We start from the raw sequence: 26,842 nt of genomic DNA, 5'->3' as shown, positions 1-26,842 counted from the left end.
TTTTATATTTATGTGTCTTGTACGGCGACTTCTCAATAATGTTCTAATCTGAAACTGTAACTGGTAATCTTTCCTAAAGTAAATTAATTACTATTTGATTGCAATTTATAAGATGTAAAATATCCTGCGATCTAGGATCTTCTGTATGACTGCAAAAGATGAAAGCTTATATAGTGTAACTCATTTTCAATGATGAAACATTGGTTTTGCATTTTTCATAGAATCATAGAATCTATAATGTGCAGAAGGAGGCCATTCAGCCCATCGGGTCTGCACTGACCCTCTGAAAGAGTACCCCAGCTAGGTCCATTACCCCGCCCAATCTCCATAACCCCATTTAACTTGCATATCCCTGGATACTAAGGGACAATTTAGCATGGCCAATCTGCCTACCCTGCATATTTTTGGACTGTGGGAGGAAACTGGAGCACCAGGAGGAAACCCACACAGACATGGGGAGAAAGTGCAAACTCCACAAGGACAGTCACCCAAGGCCGGAATTGCTTTGGTGTAGCTACTGTTGCACCTTTTCATCATGCCTGCCTCCCAAATATATTTTGTTGATTAATGCAAAGATTTATCAGTCCTGTTACATTCACCGAGTCCAAAACTTAGTTCCATGTTTTTCGATTCTGATTTTTTGGAGATAGGGTCTGCAGGCAAGATGTGTAAAGCTTAAGCTTTTGAAGATGGTAATTCTTGTGCAACAATAACAACTTTGATTTTCAGGTAATATGGCATCTCTCAAAATGTTGATATAAATGACCTGTGCCTGTTATAAAATTGGACTATAAAGAGTTGCACAGAGCCACAAAATGTTCCTTCATTCACAGTATTATTTGATAGTTTTGTATTTTTGTGTCTTCACTTCAGCTATAAAAAACCATCACCTTTAAAAGATGAAAGAATACAAGACTTTTACTGCTAGGGGGCCGCACGGTGGTACAGTGGGTTAGCACTGCGGCCTCACGGCGCCGAGGTCCCAGGTTCGATCCTGGCTCTGGGTCACTGTCCGTGTGGAGTTTGTACATTCTCCCCGTGTTTGCGTGTGTTTCACCCCCACAACCCAAAAATGTGCAAGCTAGGTGGATTGGCCAGGCTAAATTCTTTTTTAAAAAAAAAAAAGAATTTTACTGCTAAATTTTTTTGGAAAAGGCAAGCTAAAGAGGTTGAAGTACAGACATTGCAATGCGATTGCAACATAATGGAATGATGAATGGTTTTGTTTTGTTACAAACAAGCCATGCTTTACACAGCATAATGAACATTTTGGTACTGTTGACAGCTGGGGGAAGAAAGAGTTGCGTAATATAAGTGAACAGTACAGGGAACAGAGGAGATCAGTGGAAGGCGAAGTACAATAGACAGCATGTTACTCCTACAGGGCAAATAGATGTTAAGTTGGGTGCATGTGAAGGCTCCAAGAGCTCTGTAGCACCAAAAGTAGTGTACAGAAGAAAATCCAATATAGTTGAGCGCCGTACAGGATGAAACACTGATGCAGACAGTGAGATTATGCCAAATATTGTGGCAAAGGACAGTGGAATGAGCGATACAATGGCACAGTTTACTTGTGATTATTCTTGATGGTTACTTTGAAATCTTTCTGCGATGCTGTTTTGGAAGGGATGGTAGGAAAATTGATGGGACCCTAATTTTGCTTATTCTGTTTGTCTCTAAGTCGCACTCGATGCAAAAACAGATTTGTGTACATTTAGGAGCAGGTAATCTCCCCCGTCACTCCAAGGACAATGGTGTGTGGTACAAGGGTAGAACAGAGACACAAATAACTTGAAGTAATAAGCAAAAAAAAAAGAATAAACACGCAAAGCTTAGTTCCTTGAGAAATCCAGTCCTGCCATGCAAATAGTTAAGAATATAGCAATTAGATGATGGACTTTGGACCCTGGAATTTTTAGTGGACAGCATTGATTTCTGTGAACTAGGATCAGATCAGATGGATGAAATACTACTGGAATCACTTTTGTGATTGCTTTGACAAGTTTCAATGACCCAGTATTTGTGCTCTCATTCTGTGAAACTAAAAGCAGTTTATGGGGCGAAATTCTCCCCCAACGGCGGGATGTCCGCCGACTGGCGCCAAAGACGGCGCCAATCAGACGGGCATCGCGCCGGCCCAAAGGTGCGGAATGCTCCGCGTCTTTGGCGGCCTAGCCCCAACATTGAGGGGCTAGGCCGACGCCGGAGGGATTTCCGCCCCGCCAGCTGGCGGAAATGGTGTTTGTTTCCCCGCCAGCTGGCGCGGAAATGCGGCGCATGCGCGGCAGCGTCAGCGGCCGCTGACAGTTTCCCGGCGCATGCGCGGGAGCGTCAGCGGCCGCTGAAAGTTTCCCGCGCATGTGCAGTGGGGAGAGTCTCTTCCGCCTCCGCCATGGTGGAGGCCGTAGCGGAGGCGGAAGGGAAAGAGTGCCCCCATGGCACAGGCCTGCCCGCGGATTGGTGGGCCCCGATCGCGGGCCAGGCCACCGTGGGGGCACCCCCCGGGGTCAGATCGCCCCGCGACCCCCCCCCCCCCCCCCAGGACCCCGGAGCCAGCCCACGCCGCCTGGTCCCGCCGGTACATACCAGGCTTGATTTACGCCGGCGGGACAGGCAATTTCTGGGCGGGACTTCGGCCCATCCGGGCCGGAGAATTGAACGGGTGGTCCCGCCAACCGGCGCGGCCCGATTCCCGCCCCCGCCCAATCTCCGGTACCGGAGACTTCGCGGGGGCGGGGGCGGGATTCACGGCGGCCAAACGGCCATTCTCCGAACCGGGCGGGGGGTTGGAGAATGACGCCCCTGATGTCATGCACAGTTGAATACAAAAATCCAGAAGTTGTTTTTAGTAGTTCCACACTCTTCCACAGGGTGCACTGTTTAAGTTCCTTGCCAATGGAAACCATTAGAAATCATTGACCTTACTTGAACTTCCATGTTTATGCTTTTATTTTATTGTTAAGACCTTTTGAAAATGTTATACATTGCTGAGTAAGGTGTAACTAAGTTTTTAATGGTCAACTAAGTCAGAATTTGTGAACAAATTCTCTAACCCTGAAAAACTAATTGTAAATTTGTGGAATATCAAGTTCCTTCATTCTGATGGATTTTTAAAATTAATTAAGAATTTCAAAAAGGATTGTTTGTGATGTTTTACTTTCTATTTTGATCCCATGGATATGTTCCAATTTTATTTGACCCTATAAAATTATTTTAAAATGAAAGATAATCAGTGATTGTTACTTCCTGTTTGCTATTTAAGAATTCTTCAGTATGCTTGTCTGCAATGTTAGACGTTTTAGTTGCTGTGATATGAAGAGTCTAAAGTTCTGTTCCTTTTTCACCAACACACATTTATTTCATTCCAACAGACTTTGCACAAAACTCTAACTACACATCACCTGACAGAGGCCACCTGAAGCCCCTTTACATATCAGTGTCAATTAATAGATACTTAACATAAATGAGACAACTAATTGCAATGTCTCTCAATCCATTACTTAACAGTCTCCCCTTCCTTGGAAAAAAAAATAATTAGGTGAAAACAAAATTTCAAGAAACTCAAAAACACACATGATTTCCCCCCCTTTTTTTATTGTTTGGACGAGAAAGAAAAAAAAAGTCACAGAAACAAGCGCCCTTCATTAACAATATCCAAAAGTTTCTGTGAACTCACCCCTCTTTTCGTAAAACAGTCTGACAGTTGATAGCTAGTGTCGACCCATTTAATTTTTGTTATTTCTCCTCTGTCCAACATCTGCTTCAAACTTGCGATGTCTATCCGTAACCTCTTTTCATTGACACTTTTTGTAGAGTGCACATTTTCCCACAGGGATTTATTGTCAATGTGACAGTCAATAGGTATATTACTCAAATCCCCTAATCCCAAAATTTCTGTCAATATCTGACTTATATAAAAGGCCATATCCACCGCCTCCACAAGGCTTAACATCTCAGCAGCTAAAGGCTTTTACCACTCCCCTTATTTTCTTTGTTTCCCACACAAGTGGGCAACATTTACCATTGTTCCCCAAAAAGAAAATTATAAAACTTCCTGTGCTTGAAACACCATCGCATAAATTTGCGTAGGACGCATCACTATAAACTGTGAGTTTCAAGTGCCTAAGGTCACCTAAAACTGGGAACTTCAAAACACATTCCTGCATTTTTAGTTTGGCCAATGCTTTATTTGCTCTTATTATGTGTTCCTCTTTGTGATCATGCATTTTTGTACTCAACTCTAAGACATCAAAACTCACATCCGGTCTAGTCTGTCTACCTAATCAGTTCAGTAGCCCAATTAAACTTCACAGTTGCTCTTTTTCTATCTTTGAAACCATTGCGTCTTTTTGTGAAACTCGGCCACGACTAATTGCTATTGGGCTGATGCTTTCCAAATAAGATTGCTGACGTAAAGTTGCCCCTAACTTAGTCTGTCCAATTTCCAGTCCAATATATTTAAATGCACCGGAAGCCTGACTTCCAACCCTGAATTCTTTCCTCAAACCAGAGATTACAATAGCTTCAAAATCACTAGTCCCACCCCACAAAAAAAATCATCGACATGCATCATAAAGATTCCAGAAAGATTTCCTTTGTAGTGCCAGTAAAACATTGCAGGATCTGCTTTCAACTGGCAACAGCCTAACTTTAACAAAACTGACATTACCGAAAAATACCAGACTCCTAGATGCATCATTTAATACATGTACACATTTGTTTAACTTCCAGAGTACCCCTTCTGTGTTAGCTGCTTCTTTAGGAGGATGGAGAAAAATGTCTTTCTGGAGCTGATGCCCCTGCAAAAAGGCAGCTTTTATATCTATAGATTTGCATTCCCATGCCTTTGTGGCTAATAGAGCCAAGAAGATCTTTAAAATAACCTTTCCTGCTGTAGGTGAATCTACCCTTAAATCCTGATCTTCTAAGTTTTCTTCAAATCCCCTTGCCATAAGCCTGGCCTTTGCCTTATAAGTTCCATCCGGAAGAACCTTTTCGGTGCAAATCCATCTGTGGGATAGAGCTCTTTGTCCCCCCCATCCGGTACTTCCGTGTGTACCCCAAATTCACTCCAACTATGCAATTCTTGCTGTTTAGCATCTTTGATAACTTTTTCATCTAATTTATTTGAAGCCACCAAAATCTCAGGTGCATGTGGGCTTCTATTCCTATTGGTATTCGTAGTCTTACTCATGTTCCGAGATCTTGATAAACTATGCCCCCTCTCCCACCTGGTATCTCGTTCTGTACTGCTACTGCTTGATCTTTCCCTTCTGCTGTGGGATGTCTTTTCAATAGTTCTCGACCTTTTCCTGCGGACCTGTTCACTATCCGATGTACTGTGTGAACTGGCACTGCGTTGCTGTGCCCTCCATTTTTGAACTTTGTTTTCCCAATCCATTGTCTTGACTCCTTCTCCTGAATCCTGTACATTCAACCAATGTTTATACTTTCCAGTGGCATTCCCTACTCTACTAATAACAGCTGCATCTTTCCATTGACTAGACCCTTCAGGCAAGTATGTCACTTTTGTACCAACTTCTGGCAGTTGCCCTTTCGGAAAAATGGCCTGTTCTAATTCCTCAGAAGTGTTGTGTTCCTCTACAGAAACCCTGTCTATATCAGATAACTGGTCCTCATAGTTCTGTAACACATACGTACCAGATGACTCTGGTTCCTCGTCATGTCTGTCTGCTCTGTCTAAATTTGAAAATTTGTAATATGTACCCATTATCCTTGATGAATGTACCCTAACAGTTTGATTACCATGTTGCAAAATAATTGTTTTTCCATCTATGCCTATGATCTTCCCTGGGCCTTTCCATTCATTAGAATTGTCTCTCTTATAGTATACCATGCCTCCTTGCTGAAAAACGGCATCTGATGGCCGTACGTTATGTCTTAAAGCTCTGCAAATTCTTTCAGAGACTTCTGCTTTCAAAAAAGTTTTTCTACTACTATGTAATGCATTTAAATGTTCAGTAAAACTAGAGCTAATTGTAGTCCCCTCCCAAGCTGAAGGCTGGTCATCCAAAATGGACGGAATTTTAGGATTTCTACCAAACACTAATTGATAAGGACTTTAGCCCCCAACCATCTGTAATGAATTCTTTGCATGTACCGCCCATGCTAAAGCTGAATTTAGCCTGCAATTTGGTCGATCTGCCAAAATTTTCCGAAGCATGTCATCGATGACAGCATGATTTCTTTCACAGACACCATTACTAAATGGGTTTTCTGCAGCCATATTCATAACTCTGATATTCACGTTTTCACACATATCCCTAAACTCATCATTAGTAAATGCTCCCCCAGTGTCCGTAAGGAATTTTGCCGGTGGACCCATTCCTGTCCCTATCCATTTTTCCATGATTTGATCCAGAATTACTCTTTTCTTTACTTCGTACAATCGTTGATTGACTAAATCTGGTTGCTAAATCTACAAAATGCAAAATAAATATATTATTTGCTTTATCCCAGATCTTAAGGTCCATGACCACAATGTCGTTAAAACCCCTGGCCAAAGATAGGGTCACTATCAGTCGTGCTGGTGCCCTTCTGTACTTCCTACACCAGGATAAGTCTTCTAGTATGAAGTATCCTTTGAACAGTCCCTTTATTCAGTTTTCTGAGTATCCTCAAACTGACTTCCAACTTGATCCTTAAATCTCTCTGAAGTCCCGTCTCTTCAGAGAACATGTACCCACACCATTCTGCTTGGCAGCTACCACAAAAGTATTTTTCTGTTTCCGATTTCTTTGAATCTGATGGTCTTCCCAGAAAGAGCAGCAGTTTTGTGTCAAGTGTGAAAACTGGCACTTGACTTTCTATTGTTATCGGCCCAAGCCAATTCCCTGTGGCAATCAAATCACATGAGCCTGCCTTCGGGCAGAGTTCAACATGATTTCATGATCCTCCATTCTAGGCGATGCTGTTTTTGCCTAAAATTAAAGAAACCGTTTAAAACATAACTAGCTTGTACAGTCTCATATTCGTAGTAACGTATGTCAAAGTCCAGCACAAAAGAAAGATGAATTAAATTAATAGTAGATAATATCTGACAAAAGCAAAAACCTTAAAGCATATTTAATCACAATATTTCACTACAATTATTTGTATGATGGGCTGGTTTAGCACAGTGGGCTAGACAGCTGGCTTGTAATGCAGAACAAGGCAGCAGGGCGGGTTAAATTCCCGTACCAGCCTCCCCGAACAGGTGCTGGAATGTGACGACTAGGAGCTTTTCACAGCAACTTCACTGAAGCCTACTTGTGACAATAAGCGATTATTATGACCACAGTGAGGCACATGTATTTGATCTTTACAAGCTGGATTAACTATGCAATTTTTTGCAATTTTCCATGTATTTCTGTGAAAGTAATTTTCTTTTTATTTGTAATAATGGTTCTCAAATATAATTAGGGAAATGTGTGTAGCTATTGAATGGGACAAGAGAGATGCAACCCTTTTGGTATAACTAATGGTGAGCAACAGATCCTCGATAATACTGCAAGATAACAATTGCATTTTTACATGTCTTCCCTTCCCTGGTTTGAACTGACTAAGTTGGGAATTCTAGGCACAGACCTGGATTTATCCCACTTCTATTTGTGTGCTATGCTTTCAAAATTTAAAATTTTACACAGGCTGAGCACTGCAGTCCTCAAAGGATTTGAGTGGGGTGTTCAGCTAATTAACTTAAAACATTAATGCTGTTAGCAGTAAAAGAGCTCACATGTCACATGTCTGTTTGTTGCACAGTGCAAAATCATTTGGAAAATTCTGCTAAATGATCACAGATGAGGCAGATTTGTCAGCCTGTTTAAATGAAGAGGAGCAGTCTGTGTCGGTTTAATTATTAGTCAGGTGTGAAAATATGACTTGAGGCATACCAGCCACTAGCAGAAATCATCAATACAATCAAATTCATTTAGCTCAAGTACTTGACAGGGCAAATATTGGGAGGCTGTTGCCCCTGACTGGAGAGTTCAGAATTGCGTCAAAGTTTCATGATAAGGACTGAGATGAAGAGAGATTTCTTCACTCGGATGGTTGAGAATCTTTGAAATTCTCTATCCCATGGATGCTCATTTGAGAACCATATTCAAGACTGAGATCAACAGACTTATTGCGACAAAGGAAGTCAAGAGATACGTGAATAGGGCAGGAAAGGAAAGGTAAGTTGACATAGAAATTCAGCCATGCACTTACTGAAAGGCAGAACAGGCTTGAGCGATCGCATGGTCCTATTTCTTATGCTGCTTTTTTTAATGTCAAATACGTGAAACCAGAGGAAACTATTCTAGAAATGCAATGGAATGTTAAAATCATTAATTACCAAAAAACAACAGGGCTCTGCCGTCTTAAAATAGGTTGATGTGTGAGCTTATTTTCACCTTTTTAGATCTATTCTCCTGAATTGGCCCTGTTGTGATTGACTTATGTTTCCTCCAGTAGCTCTTCTTATACATAGTACATTGAAGAAGGAAATTCAATATGGAGCACAGGGTTACATTTTATCTAAGTTTTATTGCATGCAGCATGGTAATAAGATATCATGGGGACGTAACAGTGAACGCAGATGTTTTCTTTCGTACTTTTGAGCATTATGTAGTAATTCATTTGAACCCAACTAATGGATTATGAGTAGTGCACAATACAGGACATCACAGTATAAGATCATCTTGGAACTCAAAGATGGGTGGAAGCTGAAAAAGTGTTTGCGTTTAAAAAAAATATATATATAGTCATCCATTGGCAAAATCTATACATTGATCAAAGTCTCCCTTTAACTCCCTTGCTATTAAGGACTCTAGACTGTAAATAGTATTTGTTGTGTGGTTCAATTTTGTGCAGTGATTATATCCAGTTAGATTTGATTGATTGATAGATTGATTGATTTTATTTATTGTCACATGTACCGAAGTACAGTGAAAAGTATTTTTCTGCGGCCAGTAAACGTACACAGTATGTACATAGTAGACACAGGAATAATCAGCAGAGAACATTGACAAATGGTACATCGACCAAACAGTGATTGGTTACAGTGCGGAACAAGGGGCCAAACAAAGCAACAAAGCAAATACATGAGCAAGAGCAGCATAGGGCGTCGTGAATAGTGTTCTTACAGGGAACAGATCAGTCCGAGGGGGGGTTGTTGAGGAGTCTTGTAACTGTGGGGAAGAAGCTATTCCTATGTCTGGATGTGCGGGTCTTCAGACTTCTGTACCTTCTGCCTGATGGAAGGGTCTGGAAGAAGGCAATGCCTGGGTGGGAGAGGTCTCTGATAATGCTGTCTGCCTTCCTGAGGCAGTGAGAGGTGTATACAGAATCAATATGGGGGTGGCAAGTTTGTGTGATGCTTTGGGCTGAGTTCACCACAGTCTGCAGTTTCTTGTGATCTTGGACCGAGCAGTTGCCATACCAGGCTGTGATGCAGCCACATCTTTGCACCACATTAAAAAGGCCAGACATGGGGTATGATCTTCCAGTCACGCATGGCCAGTGAAAGCCGGGAGACCTCGCTCACAGGATCTACCCAGCTCGCAATGCCTTGCGAGATTCAGCGCAATCTCGCGAGACGTTGCAAGGGAATCCTGCCCACAATGGCCGGGATCACATTTTGGCAAATCTGCATATTAAAACGAGGCAGTAAGCCTCACTCTAATGTGCAGATTCCTAAGGTACCTGAGGCTTTGGGATTCAATTCCTTCGCCTCAGGCGAGCGCCGGTTGGTCCTGGTCCCCACAAATGGGGACCAGACGGAATGGCACTCGTGGGGGGTTTCCAAGGGGATTGGAGGCCCCCAGCTGCATGCCGTTTGGGCAGAGTGGTGCCCTGGCATTGCTGGTGTCCGGAATTATAAACACTGAGAATACAAAAAAATGTCTACAAGCTAATTGATATTGGATACTATACATCTATAATGCGTTTTCTTTCCATTTAGAATGGGCTATAAATACTTTGCAATTAAAAAAATATATATATGTTAAGAGTTTTTTAACAAAATTTTCAACCTTACAAACAACCCCCCCCCCTACCAACACCCCCTCTTCTTTCATCTCCTGGTATATCGCCGACACATTGCCCTCCCGACCCATACGCCCGAAATCACCCTGTCTTGAATCCTCAGTGCCGGGAGCAACGGGAATTCCCTCACCTGCCGCCTCACAAACGCCCTCACTTGCATGTACCTGAAGGCATTTCCCGGGGGTAGTCCAAATTTCTCCTCCAGCGCCCCTAAGCTCGCAAACGTCCCATCGATGAACAGGTCCCCCATTCTTCTAATCCCTGCCCGATGCCAGCTCTGAAACCCCCCGTCCATCCTTCCTGGGACAAACCGATGGTTATCCCTAATCGGGGACCACACCGAGGCTCCCAACGCTCCCCTGTGTCTTCTCCACTGCCCCCAGATCTATAGCTTTGCCGCCACCACCGGGCTCATGGTGTACCTTTTCGGTGAGAGCGGCAGCGGTGCTGTCACCAGCGCCCCCAAGCTCGTTCCTTTGCAGAACGACATCTCCAGCCTCTTCCACGCCGCCCCCTCTCCCTCCATCACCCACTTACGGATCATCGCCACGTTGGCTGCCCAGTAGTAGTCACCCAAATTCGGCAACGCCAACCCTCCTCTACCCCTGCTACGCTCCAGGAACCCCCTCCTTACCCTCGGGGTCTTGCGCGCCCACACAAAACTCATAATGCTCCTGCCTACCCTCTTAAAAAGGCCTTGGTGATCACGGTTGGAAGGCACTGGAACACAAAAAGAAACCTTGGGAGGACCACCATTTTAATCGACTGTACCCTGCCCGCCAGCGAGAGTGGCAACATGTCCCACCTTTTAAAATCCTCCTCCATCTGTTCCACCAGCCGCGTCAAATTAAGTTGGTGCAGTGCCCCCCAGCTCCTAGCTACCTGAATCCCCAAGTATCGAAAGCTCCTTTCCGCCCTCCTCAACGGTAGGTCGTCTATCCCTCTTCCCTGATCCCCCGGATGCACCACAAAGAGCTCACTCTTTCCCACGTTGAGCTTATAGCCCGAAAAATCTCCAAACTCCCTTAGGATCTGCATGACCTCAACCATCCCCTCCATTGGATCCGCCACATACTGCAACAGGTCGTCTGCGTACAGCGACACCGGATGCTCCTCTCCCCCTCGGACCACCCCCTTCCATTTCCCCGACTCCCTTAACGCCATGGCCAAAGGTTCAATTGCCAATGCAAACAACAGAGGGGACAGAGGGCACCCCTGCCTCGTCCTTTGATACAGCCGGGAATACTCCGACCTCCGCCGGTTCGTGACCACACTCGCCACCGGGGCTCTATACAGGAGCTTAACCCAACTAATAAACCCTCCCCCGAACCCAAACCTCCTCAACACTTCCCAGAGATACTCCCACTCTACTCGGTCAAAGGCCTTCTCCGCGTCCATGGCTGCCACTATCTCCGCCTCTCCCTCCACCGATGGCATCATTATCACATTTAGGAGCCTTCGCACATTGGTATTTAGCTGCCTACCCTTTACGAATCCCGTCTGGTCCTCGTGAATCACTCCCGGGACACAGTCCTCAATCCTCGTAGCCAACATTTTTGCCAGCAACTTAGCATCTACGTTGAGGAGCGAGATCGGTCTATACGACCCACATTGCAGTGGGTCCTTATCCCGCTTCAAGATCAAAGAGATGGTCGCCTCCGACATTGTCGGGGGCAGGGTCGTTCCCCCCCCCCTGCTTCATTGAAGGTCCTTACCAGCAACGGAGCTAACAGGTCTACAAACTTCCTATAAAACTCCACCGGGAACCCATCCGGCCCCGGGGCCTTCCCTGCCTGCATGCTCCCCAGTCCTTTAACTAGCTCCTCCACCCAATTGGCGCCCCCACACCAGCCACCTCCTGCTCCTCCACCCTCGGGAACCTCAGTTGGTCCAAGAATCGTCGCATCTCCTCTTTTCCCCCTGGGGCCTGGGACCTATACAGCTCCTCGTAAAAGGCCTTCAATGCCTCATTCACTTTCACCGCACTCCGCACCGTAGTTCCCCTGCCATCCTTGATTCCACCTATTTCCTTCGCTGCCATCCTCTTACGGAGCTGATGTGCCAGCATCCGACTCGCCTTCTCCCCATATTCATATATCGCCCCCAGTGCCTTCCTCCACTGTGCCTCTGCCTTCCCTGTGGTCAACAGGTCGAACTCCGTCTGGAGACTTCGTCTCTCCCTGAGTGCTCCCTCATCAGGAGCCTCTGCATATCTCCTGTCCACCCTTAAAATCTCCCCCACTAACCTCGCCCTTTCCCTGCCCTCTCTGTTCACCCTATGTGCCCTGATGGAAATGAACTCTCCCCTGACCACCGCCTTCAGCGCCTCCCATACTACTCCCACCTGCACCTCCCTGTTGTCGTTGGCCTCCAGATACCTTTTGATGCACCCCCGCACCCTCCCACACACTTCCTCGTCTGCCAGCAGTCCCACATCCAATCGCCACAACGGGCGTTGATCCCTCTCCTCCCCCAGCCCTAGCTCCACCCAATGCGGGGTATGGTCCGAAATGGCTGTGGCCGAATACTCCGTTCCCTCCACTTTCGGCATCAATGCCCTGCCCAAAAGAAAAAAATCTATCTGGGAGTAGGCCTTATGTACGTGGGAGAAAATAGAAAATTCTCTGGCCAATGGCCTGGCAAATCTCCGCGGATCTACTCCCCTCATCTGATCCATAAACCCCCTAAGCATCTTGGCCGCAGCCGGCCTCTTCCCCGTCCTAGATCTGGAACGATCTAATGCTGGGTCCAGCACCGTGTTAAAATCCCCACCCATTATCAAGCTCCCTACCTCCAAGTCTGGGATACGCTCCAACATCCGTTTCATGAATCCAGCATCGTCCCAGTTCGGGGCATATACATTCACCAGTACCACCTCCGTCCCCTGCAACCTACCGCTCACCATCACGTATCGGCCTCCATTGTCCGCTACTATATTCTTGGCCTCAAACGACACCCGCTTCCCCACCAATATTGCCACCCCTCTATTCTTTGCATGAATGGCTTAGATAGGGTGGATGTAGGGAAGTTGTTTCCATTAACAGGGGGGACTAGGACCCGGGGGCACAGCCTTAGAATAAAAGGGAGTCACTTTAGAACAGAGATGAGGAGAAATTTCTTCAGCCGGAGAGTGGTGAGTCTGTGGAATTCATTGCCACAGAGGGCGGTCGAGGCCGGGACGTTGAATGTCTTTAAGACAGAAGTTGATAAATTCTTGATTTCTCGAGGAATTAAGGGCTATGGAGAGAGAGAGCGGGTAAATGGAGTTGAAATCAGCCATGATTGAATGGTGGAGTGGACTCGATGGGCCGAATGGCCTTACTTCCACTCCTATGTCTTATGGTCTTATGCATCCAGCCCCGAATGAACACCTGTCCTACCCATCCCTTCCTTAACCTGACCTGATCTGCCACCTTCAGATGTGTCTCCTGAAGCATGGCCACGTCTGCCTTCAGTCCTTTTAGGTGCGCGAACACTCGGGCCCTCTTAACCGGCCCATTTAGGCCCCCCCGATTAGCCATCTCCTATCTTAGGCCCGTGCCCGCGCCTCCCGCACCCTCCAGTCCCCCAGACGGGGAACCCCCGCCCCGACCATCTCTTCCATGTTCAGTTCCCCCTCGGACAGTGCAGCAGCAACCCTAATGAGTCCCCCCCCGCTAGATCCATATCCAGCACTTTTGCTCCCCCCATATTACTTCCGCGAGTCAGCTGACTTCTGCTTCCCCCGCCTTCCTGTTGATCTCCCCGTGTGGGAGTCTCTCTTCCTCCTTACCTTCTTCCATCCCCCCCCTCCCTAGCGCGGGAAAAAGCCCACGCTTTCCTGAGCCAGCCCGCCCCCTGTGGCGCAGCTACTTTTGCGGCCTTTGTCCCAGTTCCCCCATCCCCGAGTCTCACCTCCCTCCAGCAATTCGTCTACAGAAAAAAAAAAGAAAAAATAATTTTAACCAGAACTCTACCCACATCCCCATCCATCATCCCACCCATGAAATATTCTATACCCATATTTACACCCCCGTATACAGCCAACATCCCCCCCCCCCCCCCCCACACCCACAGCCCCTCAGTTTGAGTCCAATTTTTCCGATTGGATGAAGGTCCAAGCCTCTTCTGGTGTTTCAAAATAATGGTGTCGGTCCTGATTAGTGACCCACAGTCGCGCAGGCTGCAGCATGCCGAACCTGACTCTTTTTTTGTGCAGCACCGCCTTGGCCCGGTTGAAGCCAGCTCTCCTCCTTGCCACCTCCGCGCTCCAATCCTGGTGGACTCGGATCACCGCATTCTTCCATCTACTGCTCCGCACCTTCTTGGCCCATCTCAGAACACTTTATTTGTCCGCGAAGCGATGGAACCTTGCCACTATCGCCCTTGGCGGCTCATCAGCCTTGGGTCTCCTCGCCAGGACCCCGTGAGCCCCTTTCAGCTCCAGGGGGCTCGGAGAGGCCTCCGCACCCATCAGCGACTGGAGCATCGTACTCACATACGCTCCGGCATCAGCTCCCTCCACTCCTTCAGGGAGACCCAGGATCTGAAGATTCTTCCTCCTCGACCTGTTCTCCAGGACCTCGAGTCTTTCGGACCACCGCTTGTGCACCACCTCGTGCGCCTCCATCTTTACCGCCAGGCCCAGGATCTCGTCCTCGTTTTCATTCGTTTTATCCCTCACCTCACGAAGCTCCACCACCTGGGCCTTCTGGGTCTCCTTCAGCCCCTCGATCGCCAACAGCATTGGCGCCAGCACCTCCTTTTTAAGCTCCTCCACACAGCGCTTAAGGAACTCCTGTTGGTCCGGCCCCCATGCTGCTCGATCTCCGCCCTCCGCCATCTTGTTTTTCCCCCCTCGCTTTTGCCGCTACTCCAGAGCCTCTTTCTCCGACGCTCCACCGCTAATTTCCGCCATACAACGTAAGGGGGGACCTTACTTCACCTTCCCACACGGGATTAAATCAAAAAATTTCCGTTGGGGCTCCTCTAGAGAGCCCAAAAGTCCGTGATAGCGGGAGCTGCCGAAATGTGCGGCTTAGCTCCGCATCGCCGCAACCGGAAGCTCCAATACATTGGAATTTTATTATATTTTGAATTTAGCAGAAATATTTAGAAAGCTAATAAAATATACGCTAGAAGGTGAGCATCCAATAAATTAATGCTTTTGGGGAGGCTGGCTAGTTGGCGAGAACGCGGTTCAGATTAATGCCGTCAGGGAGGTTCAATTCCTATTCTGGCCGAGGTAGACTCAGGGTCCTCTTCCTCGCTCTGCTCCTAGGAGTGGAAGGAAATGGCAAACCACTACTGGCATAAACAGCCAAGAAAATGGTTCAGGGTGAATCAGCAGAAAATGTGCCAAGGACCCGCCTTTAGGCAGAGCTTACAGGAAGGGAGGTGTTAAATTACGATGAATCTAATGTTACGGTCACAGTAAATAAAATATGACCGATTAGTGCACCATTTTTCTCCCATTAAATGAATAAAGAGAGCGATTTAGCAGGAATTATGAGTGGTATTTTGCCAGCTTTGAAGTGCTATTTAGGATTACTAAAACTGATAGAGTCAAAACCAGTTGAGAATCCACTGTTCTCACATTGGAACTATGAGATTGTGTAACTCTGCTGTCTAACAGGATGACTGTTCTTATTTTCATAATTACAAGGTGGTATTGCTGGAAAATGGGCTTCACTATGTCAGACAGTGTTGTCTGTAACTGTCTCAGTGACACTGGATCCATCACTTGACAAACCAAAGCAGATCCTACTGAATCCTTTCAAGTTTCCTTATAAACATATTTAATCAGAGAAGAAAGCTTGTTTGAATAAAGATCGGTTCAAACGGAGTTTGTCTGTGGAATAAAGTAATAGGTAAAGGTAAAGTCGCCATTGTCCCAGATGACCAGAGGCTGCTTTTCCCCTTTGAGGGAGAGAGCTGACTGGTGATGATTTAACCTGAGGGTCACCACACCTCAGGCGAAGGGCAAGGTTGAGAAGGTGGAACTTTCATGAATAATCTCAGCCAGTACAGGAATTAAACCCACGCTGCTGTAGATTGAATAATAGAATAATATAATAAATTGAACAATACAATAATACAATAGATTGTATGTCAGACTCTCGTCTATCACAACAAACCTCAAGATTGAATCCCCATTTCAACTGTCCTTTGAATTTAGGTTGATTTGGGATTGGTGGATAATAATTTACTTAATACTCATTTATTTAACTCCCTTTAATTGAAAAGCCTGCAAATGTTTTGCATAGTGAATTACTTTTGGCGTACAGCGACTGCTGATGTCTTCTGGAGGGAAGTATAGCTGACAAGGAAAAGGTCTTTACATATGATGCTTGAGCAGACTTTCTGGTGGGTTAATTAATTGACACGAACATTTTTTTTTAATAAATGTTTTTTTATTGGGTTTTTGAACAAAGCATATTTACCGTTATGTACACAGTAAGATACATATATATATATATATATATAGAAGAGAAGGGCACACACAAACAAAAAAAAAAAGTAACAATAAAAAATAAAATAAAGTAACTGGTAGGGTATTATGCACCAGCTCAACAGCAGCAACTCTGTCCAACTGGCAACATTATTTACAACACCTAAGTAGGCAACTGTTTGTGGAGGTGGAGGGGAGGGGAAACTGGGGAGGTAGATATGCGTTTGGGTGCCGGAAAAACAATTACAGGGGGCAATACTCGAATGGGTCTGGTGTTGGTGTTGTCACTTGCTTCTCCCGGACGGATCTCGCTGCCGTTGTCGTCTCGCGCTCACCTCCGCTTCAGCCGTTCCGTCTTTCGCCTGTATTCTCCTTGTTCTCTGTTCCTGTACATGCCAAGTTTGTTATTGTTTCCTGTGCACTCCTTCCGGCTATCATTTCCCTGCCTCCCCCCCACCTCCCTGGTTCTCCTCTCTTGTCCCCTGTCTCTTCCTCCCCCTCCCCCTCCCGCGTCTGCCCCCCCCCTCCTGTGGTTCGCCTTTCTTTCCTCTTAGGTTTAGCTGTCTCCCCGCCCCCCCCCCCCCCACCCCCTCTCCCGGCCTATCTCTCCCTCTCATGCTTTGGTTACTTTCCCCTGATTCTTGGCTGTCTGGCTATTCTTCTGCTTGTTCGTTGGCCACAAACAGGTCCCAGAACAATTGGGTGAATGGCTCCCACGTTCTGTGGAAGCCGTCGTCTGACCCTCGGATGGCGAATTTGATTTTCTCCATTTGGAGAGATTCCAAGAGGTCGGACAGCCAGTCTGCAGCTTTGGGCAGTGCTGCTGACCGCCAGCCGAACAGGATTCTACGGCGGGCGATCAGGGAGGCAAAGGCAAGGGCGTTCGCGCTCCTCCCCATGAATAGATCTGCCTGGTTGGAAACCCCGAAGACCGCCACTTTCGGGCATGGCTCCACCCTCATTCCCACCACTTTGGATATTGCCTCGAAGAAGGCTTTCCAGTACCCCGTAAGTCTGGGGCAAGACCAGAACATGTGGGCGTGGTTGGCCAGGCCCCCTTGGCACCGTTCACATCTATCCTCCACCTCCGGGAAGAACCTACTCATACGGGTTCTTGTTAAGTGGGCTCTATGTACCACTTTTAGCTGCGTCAGGCTGAGCCTTGCGCACGTGGAGGTGGAGTTGACCCTATGCAGTGCTTCGCTCCAGAGTCCCCACCCTATTTCAAACGCCAGGTCGTCCTCCCATTCGTTTCTTGTTGCGTCCAGTACGGTGTCGGCCCTTTCTACCAGTCAGTCATACATGTCGCTACAGTTTCCTTTATCTAGTATGCTTGCGTCCAGTAACTCTTCCAGTAATGTTTGTCATGGCGGTTGTGGGTATGCCCTTGTCTCCTTTCGTAGGAAGTTTTTGAGTTGTACATACCTTTGCTCTTTCCCCTGGCTAGCTGGAATTTCTCTGTCAGTTCGTCCAGTGTTGCGATCCTGCCGTCAGTGTATAGGTTCCTGACTGTCAGTGTCCCTCCATCCTGTCCCCATCTTTTGAAGGTGGCGTCAGTCAGTGCTGGTGTGAACCTATGGTTGTTGCAGATGGGAGCTTTGTCCGACATTTTGGTCAGGCCAAATTGCTGCCGTAGTTGGTTCCAGTACTGGAGGGTGGCTATCACCACCAGGCTGCTGGAGTGTTTTTTGGGTGGGGATGGGAGTGCTGCAGTGGCGAGGGCCCGGAGGGAGGCCCCCATGCAGGAGGCCTCTTCCGTGCGCACCCACTCGGCTTCTGGCACCCCCCCCCCCCATAAGAACGCCATGATTAGTTTGTCTAGTGCTTTGAAAAAGGCCTTGGGGATGTAGATCGGAATGTATCTAAGTAGAAAGAGGTGCCTGGGCAGTACGTTCATTTTGATCGTCTGGGCTCTCCCCGCAAGAGAGAGGGAGTGTGTTCCATCTTTGCAGGTCCTTTTTTACTTCCTCCGTCAGCCTGGTGAGGTTCCATTTGTGGATCCCTTTCCAGTCATGGGCTAACTGGATCCTGTTGCTAACTTTCCATTGGTTCAATTGCTCTGTTTTATTACCTTTGCTCTCGAGTCGCCAGGTATCTTTATGATACCGCCACGAGGTTCAAGTCCGAGTAATGATCAATAATCCAATACACCGATTAGTAAGATTCAAATCAAAGCACATTTATTATACACAGTAATCGCTACTCATGCACAAATTCTACGTCTAAGCTACTTCTACAACTAACATGCCAATACTTAACTTCAGACTGGCCCACCAGGTCAGGGGAACAAATTGCCTTTCGTTCGGGTTCTGAGTCTGCGGGATTCGAAGTTGGTACGGATTGGTAGCTAGGAGCGCCTATCTCGTAGCGAGTGTTGAATTAAGACTTACTTTGTTCGGCGGTCACTGCACTGGTCACGGTCAATGTTGGTTCGTGTTGCTGGGTGACCCGGGCAGGACGAAGAGGTGAAGAGAGCTGAAGAGAGAGCGATTTTAACTTGGGGCTTAACTCTTATAGTCCCCAGGGGCTTCCCGCCTTTCGGGGCGGACCCTGTACCTGGTCCGAAGTGATTGGACTTTGTCCCAATCGCTTGGTTCGATTTCTCCAATACTGGAGTGGTTCCCTGATCGATGGGCGGTCTTGAGGTGCTCGTTCACCTCCTTTGTAGATCATAGATCATAGAATTTACAGTGCAGAAGGAGGCCATTCGGCCCATCAAGTCTGCACCGGCCCATGGAAAGATCACCCTACCTAAGCCCACACCTCCAACCTAATCCCGTAACCCAGTAACCCTATCTAAGCTTTTTGGACACTAAGGGAAATTTTGCATGGCCAATCCACCTATCCTGCACATCTTTGGACTTGGGAGGAAACCGGAGCACCCGGAGGAAACCCACGCAGACACAGGGAGAACGTGCAGACTCCACACAGACAGTGACCCAGCTGGGAATTGAACCTGGGTTGAATTGTGTTGGCTCCTGCTGGCGCCGGGGAGTCTGGCTTTGCTTTGTGTGTCCCAAATGTTACTTATTGTTCCTGGGGATTGCTCATCAGTATGCAGATGGCTGCTACATTGTTATGGTGATGGTCGCTGGTATCGATGTTGTCTGGTCTTTTGCAGAGTTTTAATACACAGCAAACCTGCACCTGCCGGTTTCTGTCTTGTTGGCTGACTTTCCCATCAGCCTTTGCCGTTCGCCATTTTAAATCGGGAGTTGGCCAATTTCGGTGGCTACAATCCCCAGGTAGCGGAATTTGTGTCAGGCTTGTTTAAACGTCAGTCCCGTTAGTGCTGCCCCCCCCCCCCCCCCTACTTGTGGGTGTACCGGGAAGATCTTGCTTTTGCTCATGTTGAGTTTGTAGCCCGAGAAGGCGCCAAACTCTTTCAGGAGTGCGATGATTCTGTCCATGCTGCTTTGTGGATCCGAAATGTAGAGGAGCAGGTCATCTGCATAGAGTGAGACTCTGTGCTCTCTGCCGCCCCTTCGGATCCCCCTCCAGCTTTTTGCTGCTCTGAGGGCGATTGCTAGTGGCTCGATCGCTAGAGTGAACAGCAATGGGGGGGACAGTGGGCATCCTTGTCTGGTGCCTCTGTGCAGCTGGAAGTATCGGGAGTTGGTGTTGTTGGAAGTGACACTAACATTAACATGAATGTTATGCCAAGTAGTTTCCATCACAGGCTGAATTCCTATGGTAAGTTTCTTTTACTGGGGAAGGGTTTTGAATTTGGCATTCTGTTTGGATGATGACTGCCATTTTAAACAGTCACCCTGTAAAATTCAGAGATATTTTGCATGTCTTCTCTGTGATGTTACTCCCAGAGAATTAAAATGGCTGAGTCGTGAATCAGTTGCATTTAATTCATTTTGTCATTTGAACATACTGGGCGTGTAGTAAAAGAAAAAATAAATTGAAATTAATTTGCAACTATGTGTAAATTTCTGATAAACATTTCACTTTTAAACATTTTGAGCATTTAAAAACTTTCTTCTAATCCAGATGCATCACCGGGACTTCATCTTTTCTCAACTATTTCCCCTTGAAGTGAATTACGTTTTTGTGCACTGCAACACAATGGACCTCTGTTAGATACAGCAAAACACTTGTCGTTTACTGTTCTAGTCGAAAATCTGTTCTGATGAATGACCTTAGCTCCATTTAATAAGTTATTAGAGGCTATAACGCATGCTTGAATGGATGGTAGAATTCAACAGAATACCGTCAATGAAAGCAGACATTAATAACAGAAAGCGACAATTAGCTTAAACTCCTCTCTCCGTTAGAGCTTTCACATAGCTGTAGTGATTAGCGGATATACTGGGATAAATTATCTTGTTTAGGGGTATTCGTTTTTTTCTAGAAATGGTTTTGACATTTTACTTCCTTATGGTGTGCCAATCCATTGTGATAATTATCCGAGTGTGTCTTTGCTGAAATGGTTAATGGACAGTGCTGCATGTGTTAATCTGCATCAATTCCATCATGAAACATGCTAGAATGTTCTTATGAATATGAGTCGATCAAATCAAGTTGAAATATAATTCTGCATTCCTGGAAATGAGCTCATTCAAGGAATGTGGGTTTTGTTGTTTTTAATGCTTGTCTGCCTGGCCAGCCAGATCACTTATTAGTAGAAATCTGCCCACTGATAAGTTGGTTTGTTGGTGAGTAAAACTATGCAACAGGCTGATGAAGAGTTAATAATTTCCCGTTAAAGACATGTTGATGACCGAGCTATTCAGTCCATGAGATGGAACAGAGCAAAATAAAGTACCCTGTCAAAATAAAATTCAGGTTTAGGAACATCAACACAAAACTGAAGAAGGTTCACTTGGAAGTTAAATAGAACAGTGTCTTGCATTGATCAGAATAGCAGGTTTTGTGCTGAAATATGGGACTTCAAGTTAATTTCTCACCTGCTTCCTTAGCTGCCTGTCCCCAAATTACTACATTATTTTTCATTGTCCTTTTTAATGATAGCTGACCAATTATTACAACCTTACTTTGTGCATTGTCGTACAGTTTAGTTCAAAATACTTTGTAATCAATTTTTAAACATTCATTCATTCATGGGATGTGGGCATTGCTGGCTTGGGCCAGCATTTATTGCCAATTCCTAATTACCTTTGGGATGGAATTGGTGAGCTGCCTTCTTGAATGTTGCATTCCATGTGCTGTAGGTACACCCACGGTGCTGATAGGGAGGAGTTCCAGGATTTTGACCCAGCGACAATGAAGGAATGGAGATATATTTCAAAGTCAGGATGTTGAGTGGCTTGGAGGGGAATTTCCAGGTGGTGGTGTTCCTACTCAATTCCACTCCATATGATTGGGAGGGACTTGATTTGAAGTTGTAAGCAAAACAGAGTACAAATACCAAAATACTTTCCTTCGGCAGTACATTAATCCAAAATCATTACTGACAAAATGCCAGGCATTAATATGAAAAAATGAATGTGTATTTTATATTTTGTGTGTGAAATTATTACCTAAACAATTCTATTTTTCACTTATGATACAATTATACAATGAAAGCAATTTTCATTTCATTTCATTTTCATTTTCATTACTTCAATATACTAAATTAAGGAGATTATTATATTTCAGACTTTGGATTCAGTAACATCTTTACCCCAGGACAATTGCTGAAAACGTGGTGTGGGAGCCCACCATATGCAGCTCCTGAGCTATTTGAAGGAAAAGAGTACGATGGTCCCAAAGTAGATATTTGGGTGAGTGGTAAATGCTCCTTTAACTTCTATTCTTAAGTGCCTCTGTCAGTTTTTATTTTACTATTATTTTCCCCCAAACCAGTATTGGTATCTGTATGGTTACTTATTTTTCAAAAAAGTCACCAAATTGTAACACCCATATGTCTAAATGCTGTATCATTATTGTTAGACAACAACCAGACTTGGTTAGTAAAATAGCATTTATCAAAAGCATTTAATGAATATCTCATTTTTGATTGCACTAGAGTAGAAGCTACAAAATAAAGAAATGTTGTATTAAATTCTTAAGAAAGCCTTACAGTGAACAATGACTTGCTCAGTCAGGGTTCCACCAGACCATACAGCTCCTGACCTCATTACAACCTTTTGTTCAAATGTTGACAAAAGAGCTGAAGACCAGAGGTGAGGTGAGTGTGGCTGCCCTTGATATCAAGACAGTTTTTGACCGAGTATGGTATCAAAGAACCCGAGCAAAACTAGAGTCGAAGGGAATTGGGGAAAACTCTCTGCTAGCTGGAGCCATACCTAGCACAAAAGAAGATGCTTGTGGTTCTTGGAGGTCAATCACCTCAATTCCAGGAGATTGCTGCAGGAGTTCCTCAGCATCGAGTCCTGGGCCCAACAATCTTTAGTTGCTTCATCAATGACCTTTATTCCATCAAAAGATCAAAAGTGGGGATGTTCAGCACTCTTCACAATTTCTCAGATACTAAAGTAGTTTATGTCCAAATGCAGCAAGACCTGAACAATATCCAGGCTTGGCTGACAAGGGGCAAGTAACATTCAAGACTCACAATTACCAGCCAACGACCATCACCAACATCAGAGAATCTAGCCATCACCTCTTGACATTTAATGGCACTAACAGTGCTAAACCCCCTGCAATCAGCATCCTGAGGGCTACCATTGATAAGAAGCTTAACTGACCAGTCATATAAATACCATGGCTGCAAGAGCAGGTCAAAGTCTAGGAATCTTGCAGTGATTAACTCACCTCCTGGCTCTCCAAAGCCTGTCCACAATCTACAGGGCACAAGTTAGGAATGTGATGGAATACTATCCCCTTGCCTGGATAAGTGCAGCTTCAACAACACTCAAGAAGCTTGTCACCATCCAGGACAAAGCAGCCTACTTGATTGACACCCCATTCACTCCCTCCACCATGATGCAGAATAGCAGCAGTGTGAACCATCTACAAGACGCACTGCACAAACTTACTAAGGGTCCTTAGACAGCACTTTCCAAACCCACGACCACTACCTAGGAACCCCACCCCCCTTACAGCATTGTGGAACTACCTACACCACATGGACTGCAGGAGTACAAAAAGACAGCTTACCACCACCGTTTCAAGGGCAATTAGGGGTGGGCATTAATTCCTGGCCTACCCAGCGAAACCCACATCCTTTGAATGAAAAAAAAATGTAAGTTTTGAACTTGTGGTCTGTTTACTTTGCAGACTGTGTCATAAGATTTTGTTAACTAGTACTTTTATTCCCCTCTACGAATGTATGGTTTGTTTCAATGTTTTACTATTGAAGGATGATGTTGCTTTACAAAATAAACCTAGAATGGAAGTGTTTTTCATTTGTATTGACAAATAGAGCTTTTAATGTAAACTTTTAAGAAATTTATGTTATGCTCAAGTGTTGAGTTCATAAACCTTCTGCTCACCTCCTTGCTGCTCTATCCAAACGAATATATTTTATATATTTAGAATGCATTAAATGGAACAAATTATACACTTGATGTGAGAAAGTAAAATCATACTATTTTGAACATAGGACTTGGGTTTTACGATATCTCTCAAGTGTGCAGTGCATGAGCAAAGTATTTGTCAAGCTATAGGTTTCCTATATTAACCAAGAAATGTTGATACTCCTATTGCTGTTTCCTTTCACCTGATGAAGGAGCTGCGCTCCAAAAGCTAGTGATTCCAAATAAACCTGTTGGACTTTAACCTGGTGTTGTAAGACTTCTTACTGTACTCCTTTCGTTAACACTTCTATGAAATATATGCGACATGAAATTGATTTCATCTTTGTGTGTGGATGGACATATTCAGCCAGCAGAGCTGACCGTACAAGACCGATTAAATTGCTGCTGAGGAGTCAGCAATTCCTATTGCATTATCAAACTGAGGTTTAGCAATGGGGGATGGAAGTGAGTAAGAAAAATATAAACAATTAAAAGAAAGTGTGATTCATGGTAATATGGCCCATTTAATTACCACAAACAATTTTTTTGCAGAGCTTGGGGGTGGTACTATATGTGCTGGTGTGTGGGGCCCTACCATTTGATGGCAGCACACTGCAGAACCTGCGGGCCAGGGTACTGAGTGGCAAATTTCGCATTCCATTCTTTATGTCTACAGGTAAGAACTTTAATTTTGCATGAAACAGTGGTAATAAGAGTGGCGCAAAAGATTGATAGCAGCCTCACAGACATAAAGTTTAGACAGCAAAGCTAGACCCCAGTGTATGGTTCAGAAGTAATCATTTTAGTGATTTTATAAATGTGACCACAGTAGTTGAAAAAGTATTTATGTTTTATCATGGACCTCTTCTAGGCTACAATACAGAAGTAACATCTAGTATATATTTTAGTATATTTATATTTATGAATGTGATGTATTACTGAATTTTTCTGTATTTTTTGCAGATGCTAGGAATATTATAAGCTCTATGGCACATGATCTTTCACAGTTTTCCTCTCAGTTTGCTTGTCTTTGAGGGAAACATAAGTGCTAAGGACCTAGTTTCCTCTGTAGGTCACACAGGATTTTAAGAGATGTTTTGATTGTTGATCTAACCTTCACTGCGCTGCATATCTTTCTAATGAACACTAATTTGAAGGTAATTATTTTTGTGGGGGTGAAAATCCGGAAAGTTGATTAATCAGAGAAGGCAAACAGTGTTTGGTTGTATTTTGAATGTGAAGATCTGAGTTCTTGTAAGATATTTTGAATTCATTTTTGGGATGTGGGCATCAGTGGCAAAGCCAACTTTTGTTGCCAATTCCTAATTGTTCTTGAGAAGGTGGTAGTGAGCCGGCTTTTTAAACCGTTGGTGTCCATGTGGTATGGTGCTGTTAAGGAGAGAGTTGCTAATTATTTGTGCATTGGAAAGGATGCAGTCTATTTTCGGTACCAACTTGATTTATATAGTAGACATCCCATGGTCCTTAACTTCAACAAAAGTTTGTACATGGTTGGATCACTTCATGTTTTGATCCCATATTTTGCACCGAGCATGAAATGACATCGAAGCCTTATTAATATTGGTATGTTAATCTTGGTTGCACGCCATGCCTGCTTTCCTTTGAATTTGCATAACATTAGTTTCTAAACAGAGAAACTGTTTGACTCCCAGGTGCAACTACTACATCTTTGAGGAAAGTAAGCAATTGATCTTAGTAAACTAAGGCAGGGTCAGTCTAACTGCCTTTCTGAAACACATCCGGCTTCATTTTTGTTTACCACGGAACGATTGTTAGCAGATGCCGTGATGATAACTGACACTGGGCGCGAGGTTTAGTGTGTCTAGGTCGCGTAGGTTTCCTGGAGGTTCCGCAGAAGCGAATGGTAGGGCCTGATTTACATTTTTTTTGTATCAGTTTCTCAGCTGCAACCAGCTACATAGAGTGGCTGGCTGACTGTTGGGCAGGTGAGCAGCAGGGGAATGGAGTGGAGGTAATTTGGACATTGCTGGGAGGGTTCTGGGAATTGGATGTCCGACATTTGGGAGGGTGCATCGGACATTAGGGAGGGGAGGACACAACAAATTAGGAGATGGGGTAATTGGACAACAGACATTGGGGGCAGGAATTGGACATCAAATATTGGAGGCCAGGTGATTTGGACATCAGACACTGGGAGGGTGAATTGGACATTAGATATAGGGTAGAGTGTTGAATGGCCAATCATTGTAAAATTAGTTTGAGGACAGCATAGGCTTGGCTATGATGGCCCCTAGGATTAAGCCGCCAATTGATGCTCGTTGTCTAAACTTGCATGTAAAGAAAAACCACTTGGACTAAAAGCTAGAGGATTTCAGTAATGTGCCACATGAGTCAGTGCCTTCAGAAGAGGATTAAAGAAGGATGCTCCATAACAACAGAAGCAGCACAATACAGTTCATTTTTTAATTTTTTTAAACTTGAATATAATTTCTAGCAATATTGTCCAATTTTGTTTGATTTGAAAGTTCACCTCTTGTTTTAACATTTTAGCAATTCATATGTTACATCAGATGAAAATAGTAAGATCGTGCAGGCTGCATTTATAAGCCACTTAAAGTTGAGTGTCAAATTTCATTAACACAAACACATAATTTATTATGGGAATCAGTGGCTTTTATGTAGCTTTTTCTCTACAGTTAAAATTATGCGTGCTTTCAAATATCTGAGTCATTGAGTGTCTTTAAGACAGAGATAGATAGGTACTTGATTAATAATGGGATCAGGGATTATGGGCAGAAGGCAGGAGAATGGGGATCAGAAACATATTGACCATGATTGAATGGTGGAGCAGGCTCGATGGGCCAAAAAGCCTAATTCTGTTCCTATGCCTTATGGTCAAAATAATTATGCAATTGCACAATTTGAAAATTCATAGGTGGGCGGCACGGTGGCACAGTGGTTAGCACTGCTG

The 26,842-nt window shown here is 44.9% G+C and overlaps 1 protein-coding gene across 4 annotated transcripts in view; it reads left to right on the top strand.

Moving 5' to 3' along the window:
• sik3 (SIK family kinase 3) overlaps positions 1-26,842 on the top strand; it is a 345,368-nt gene that overhangs the window by 230,058 nt on the left and 88,468 nt on the right. For 3 of the 4 annotated variants that reach the window (XM_072486536.1, XM_072486537.1, XM_072486535.1), the window contains exons 5-6: positions 22,067-22,191; positions 24,442-24,565. In XM_072486536.1, the coding sequence (XP_072342637.1) occupies positions 22,067-22,191; positions 24,442-24,565 (249 nt within the window). Of the gene's footprint in view, positions 1-20,091; positions 20,153-22,066; positions 22,192-24,441; positions 24,566-26,842 lie in introns of those variants that run through there. The other variant, XM_072486538.1, reaches the window with a different exon arrangement.

Source organism: Scyliorhinus torazame, chromosome 21 (assembly GCF_047496885.1).
Source record: "Scyliorhinus torazame isolate Kashiwa2021f chromosome 21, sScyTor2.1, whole genome shotgun sequence".
Taxonomy (NCBI): domain Eukaryota; kingdom Metazoa; phylum Chordata; class Chondrichthyes; order Carcharhiniformes; family Scyliorhinidae; genus Scyliorhinus; species Scyliorhinus torazame.
This window is presented reverse-complemented; position numbering and strand designations above follow the sequence as displayed.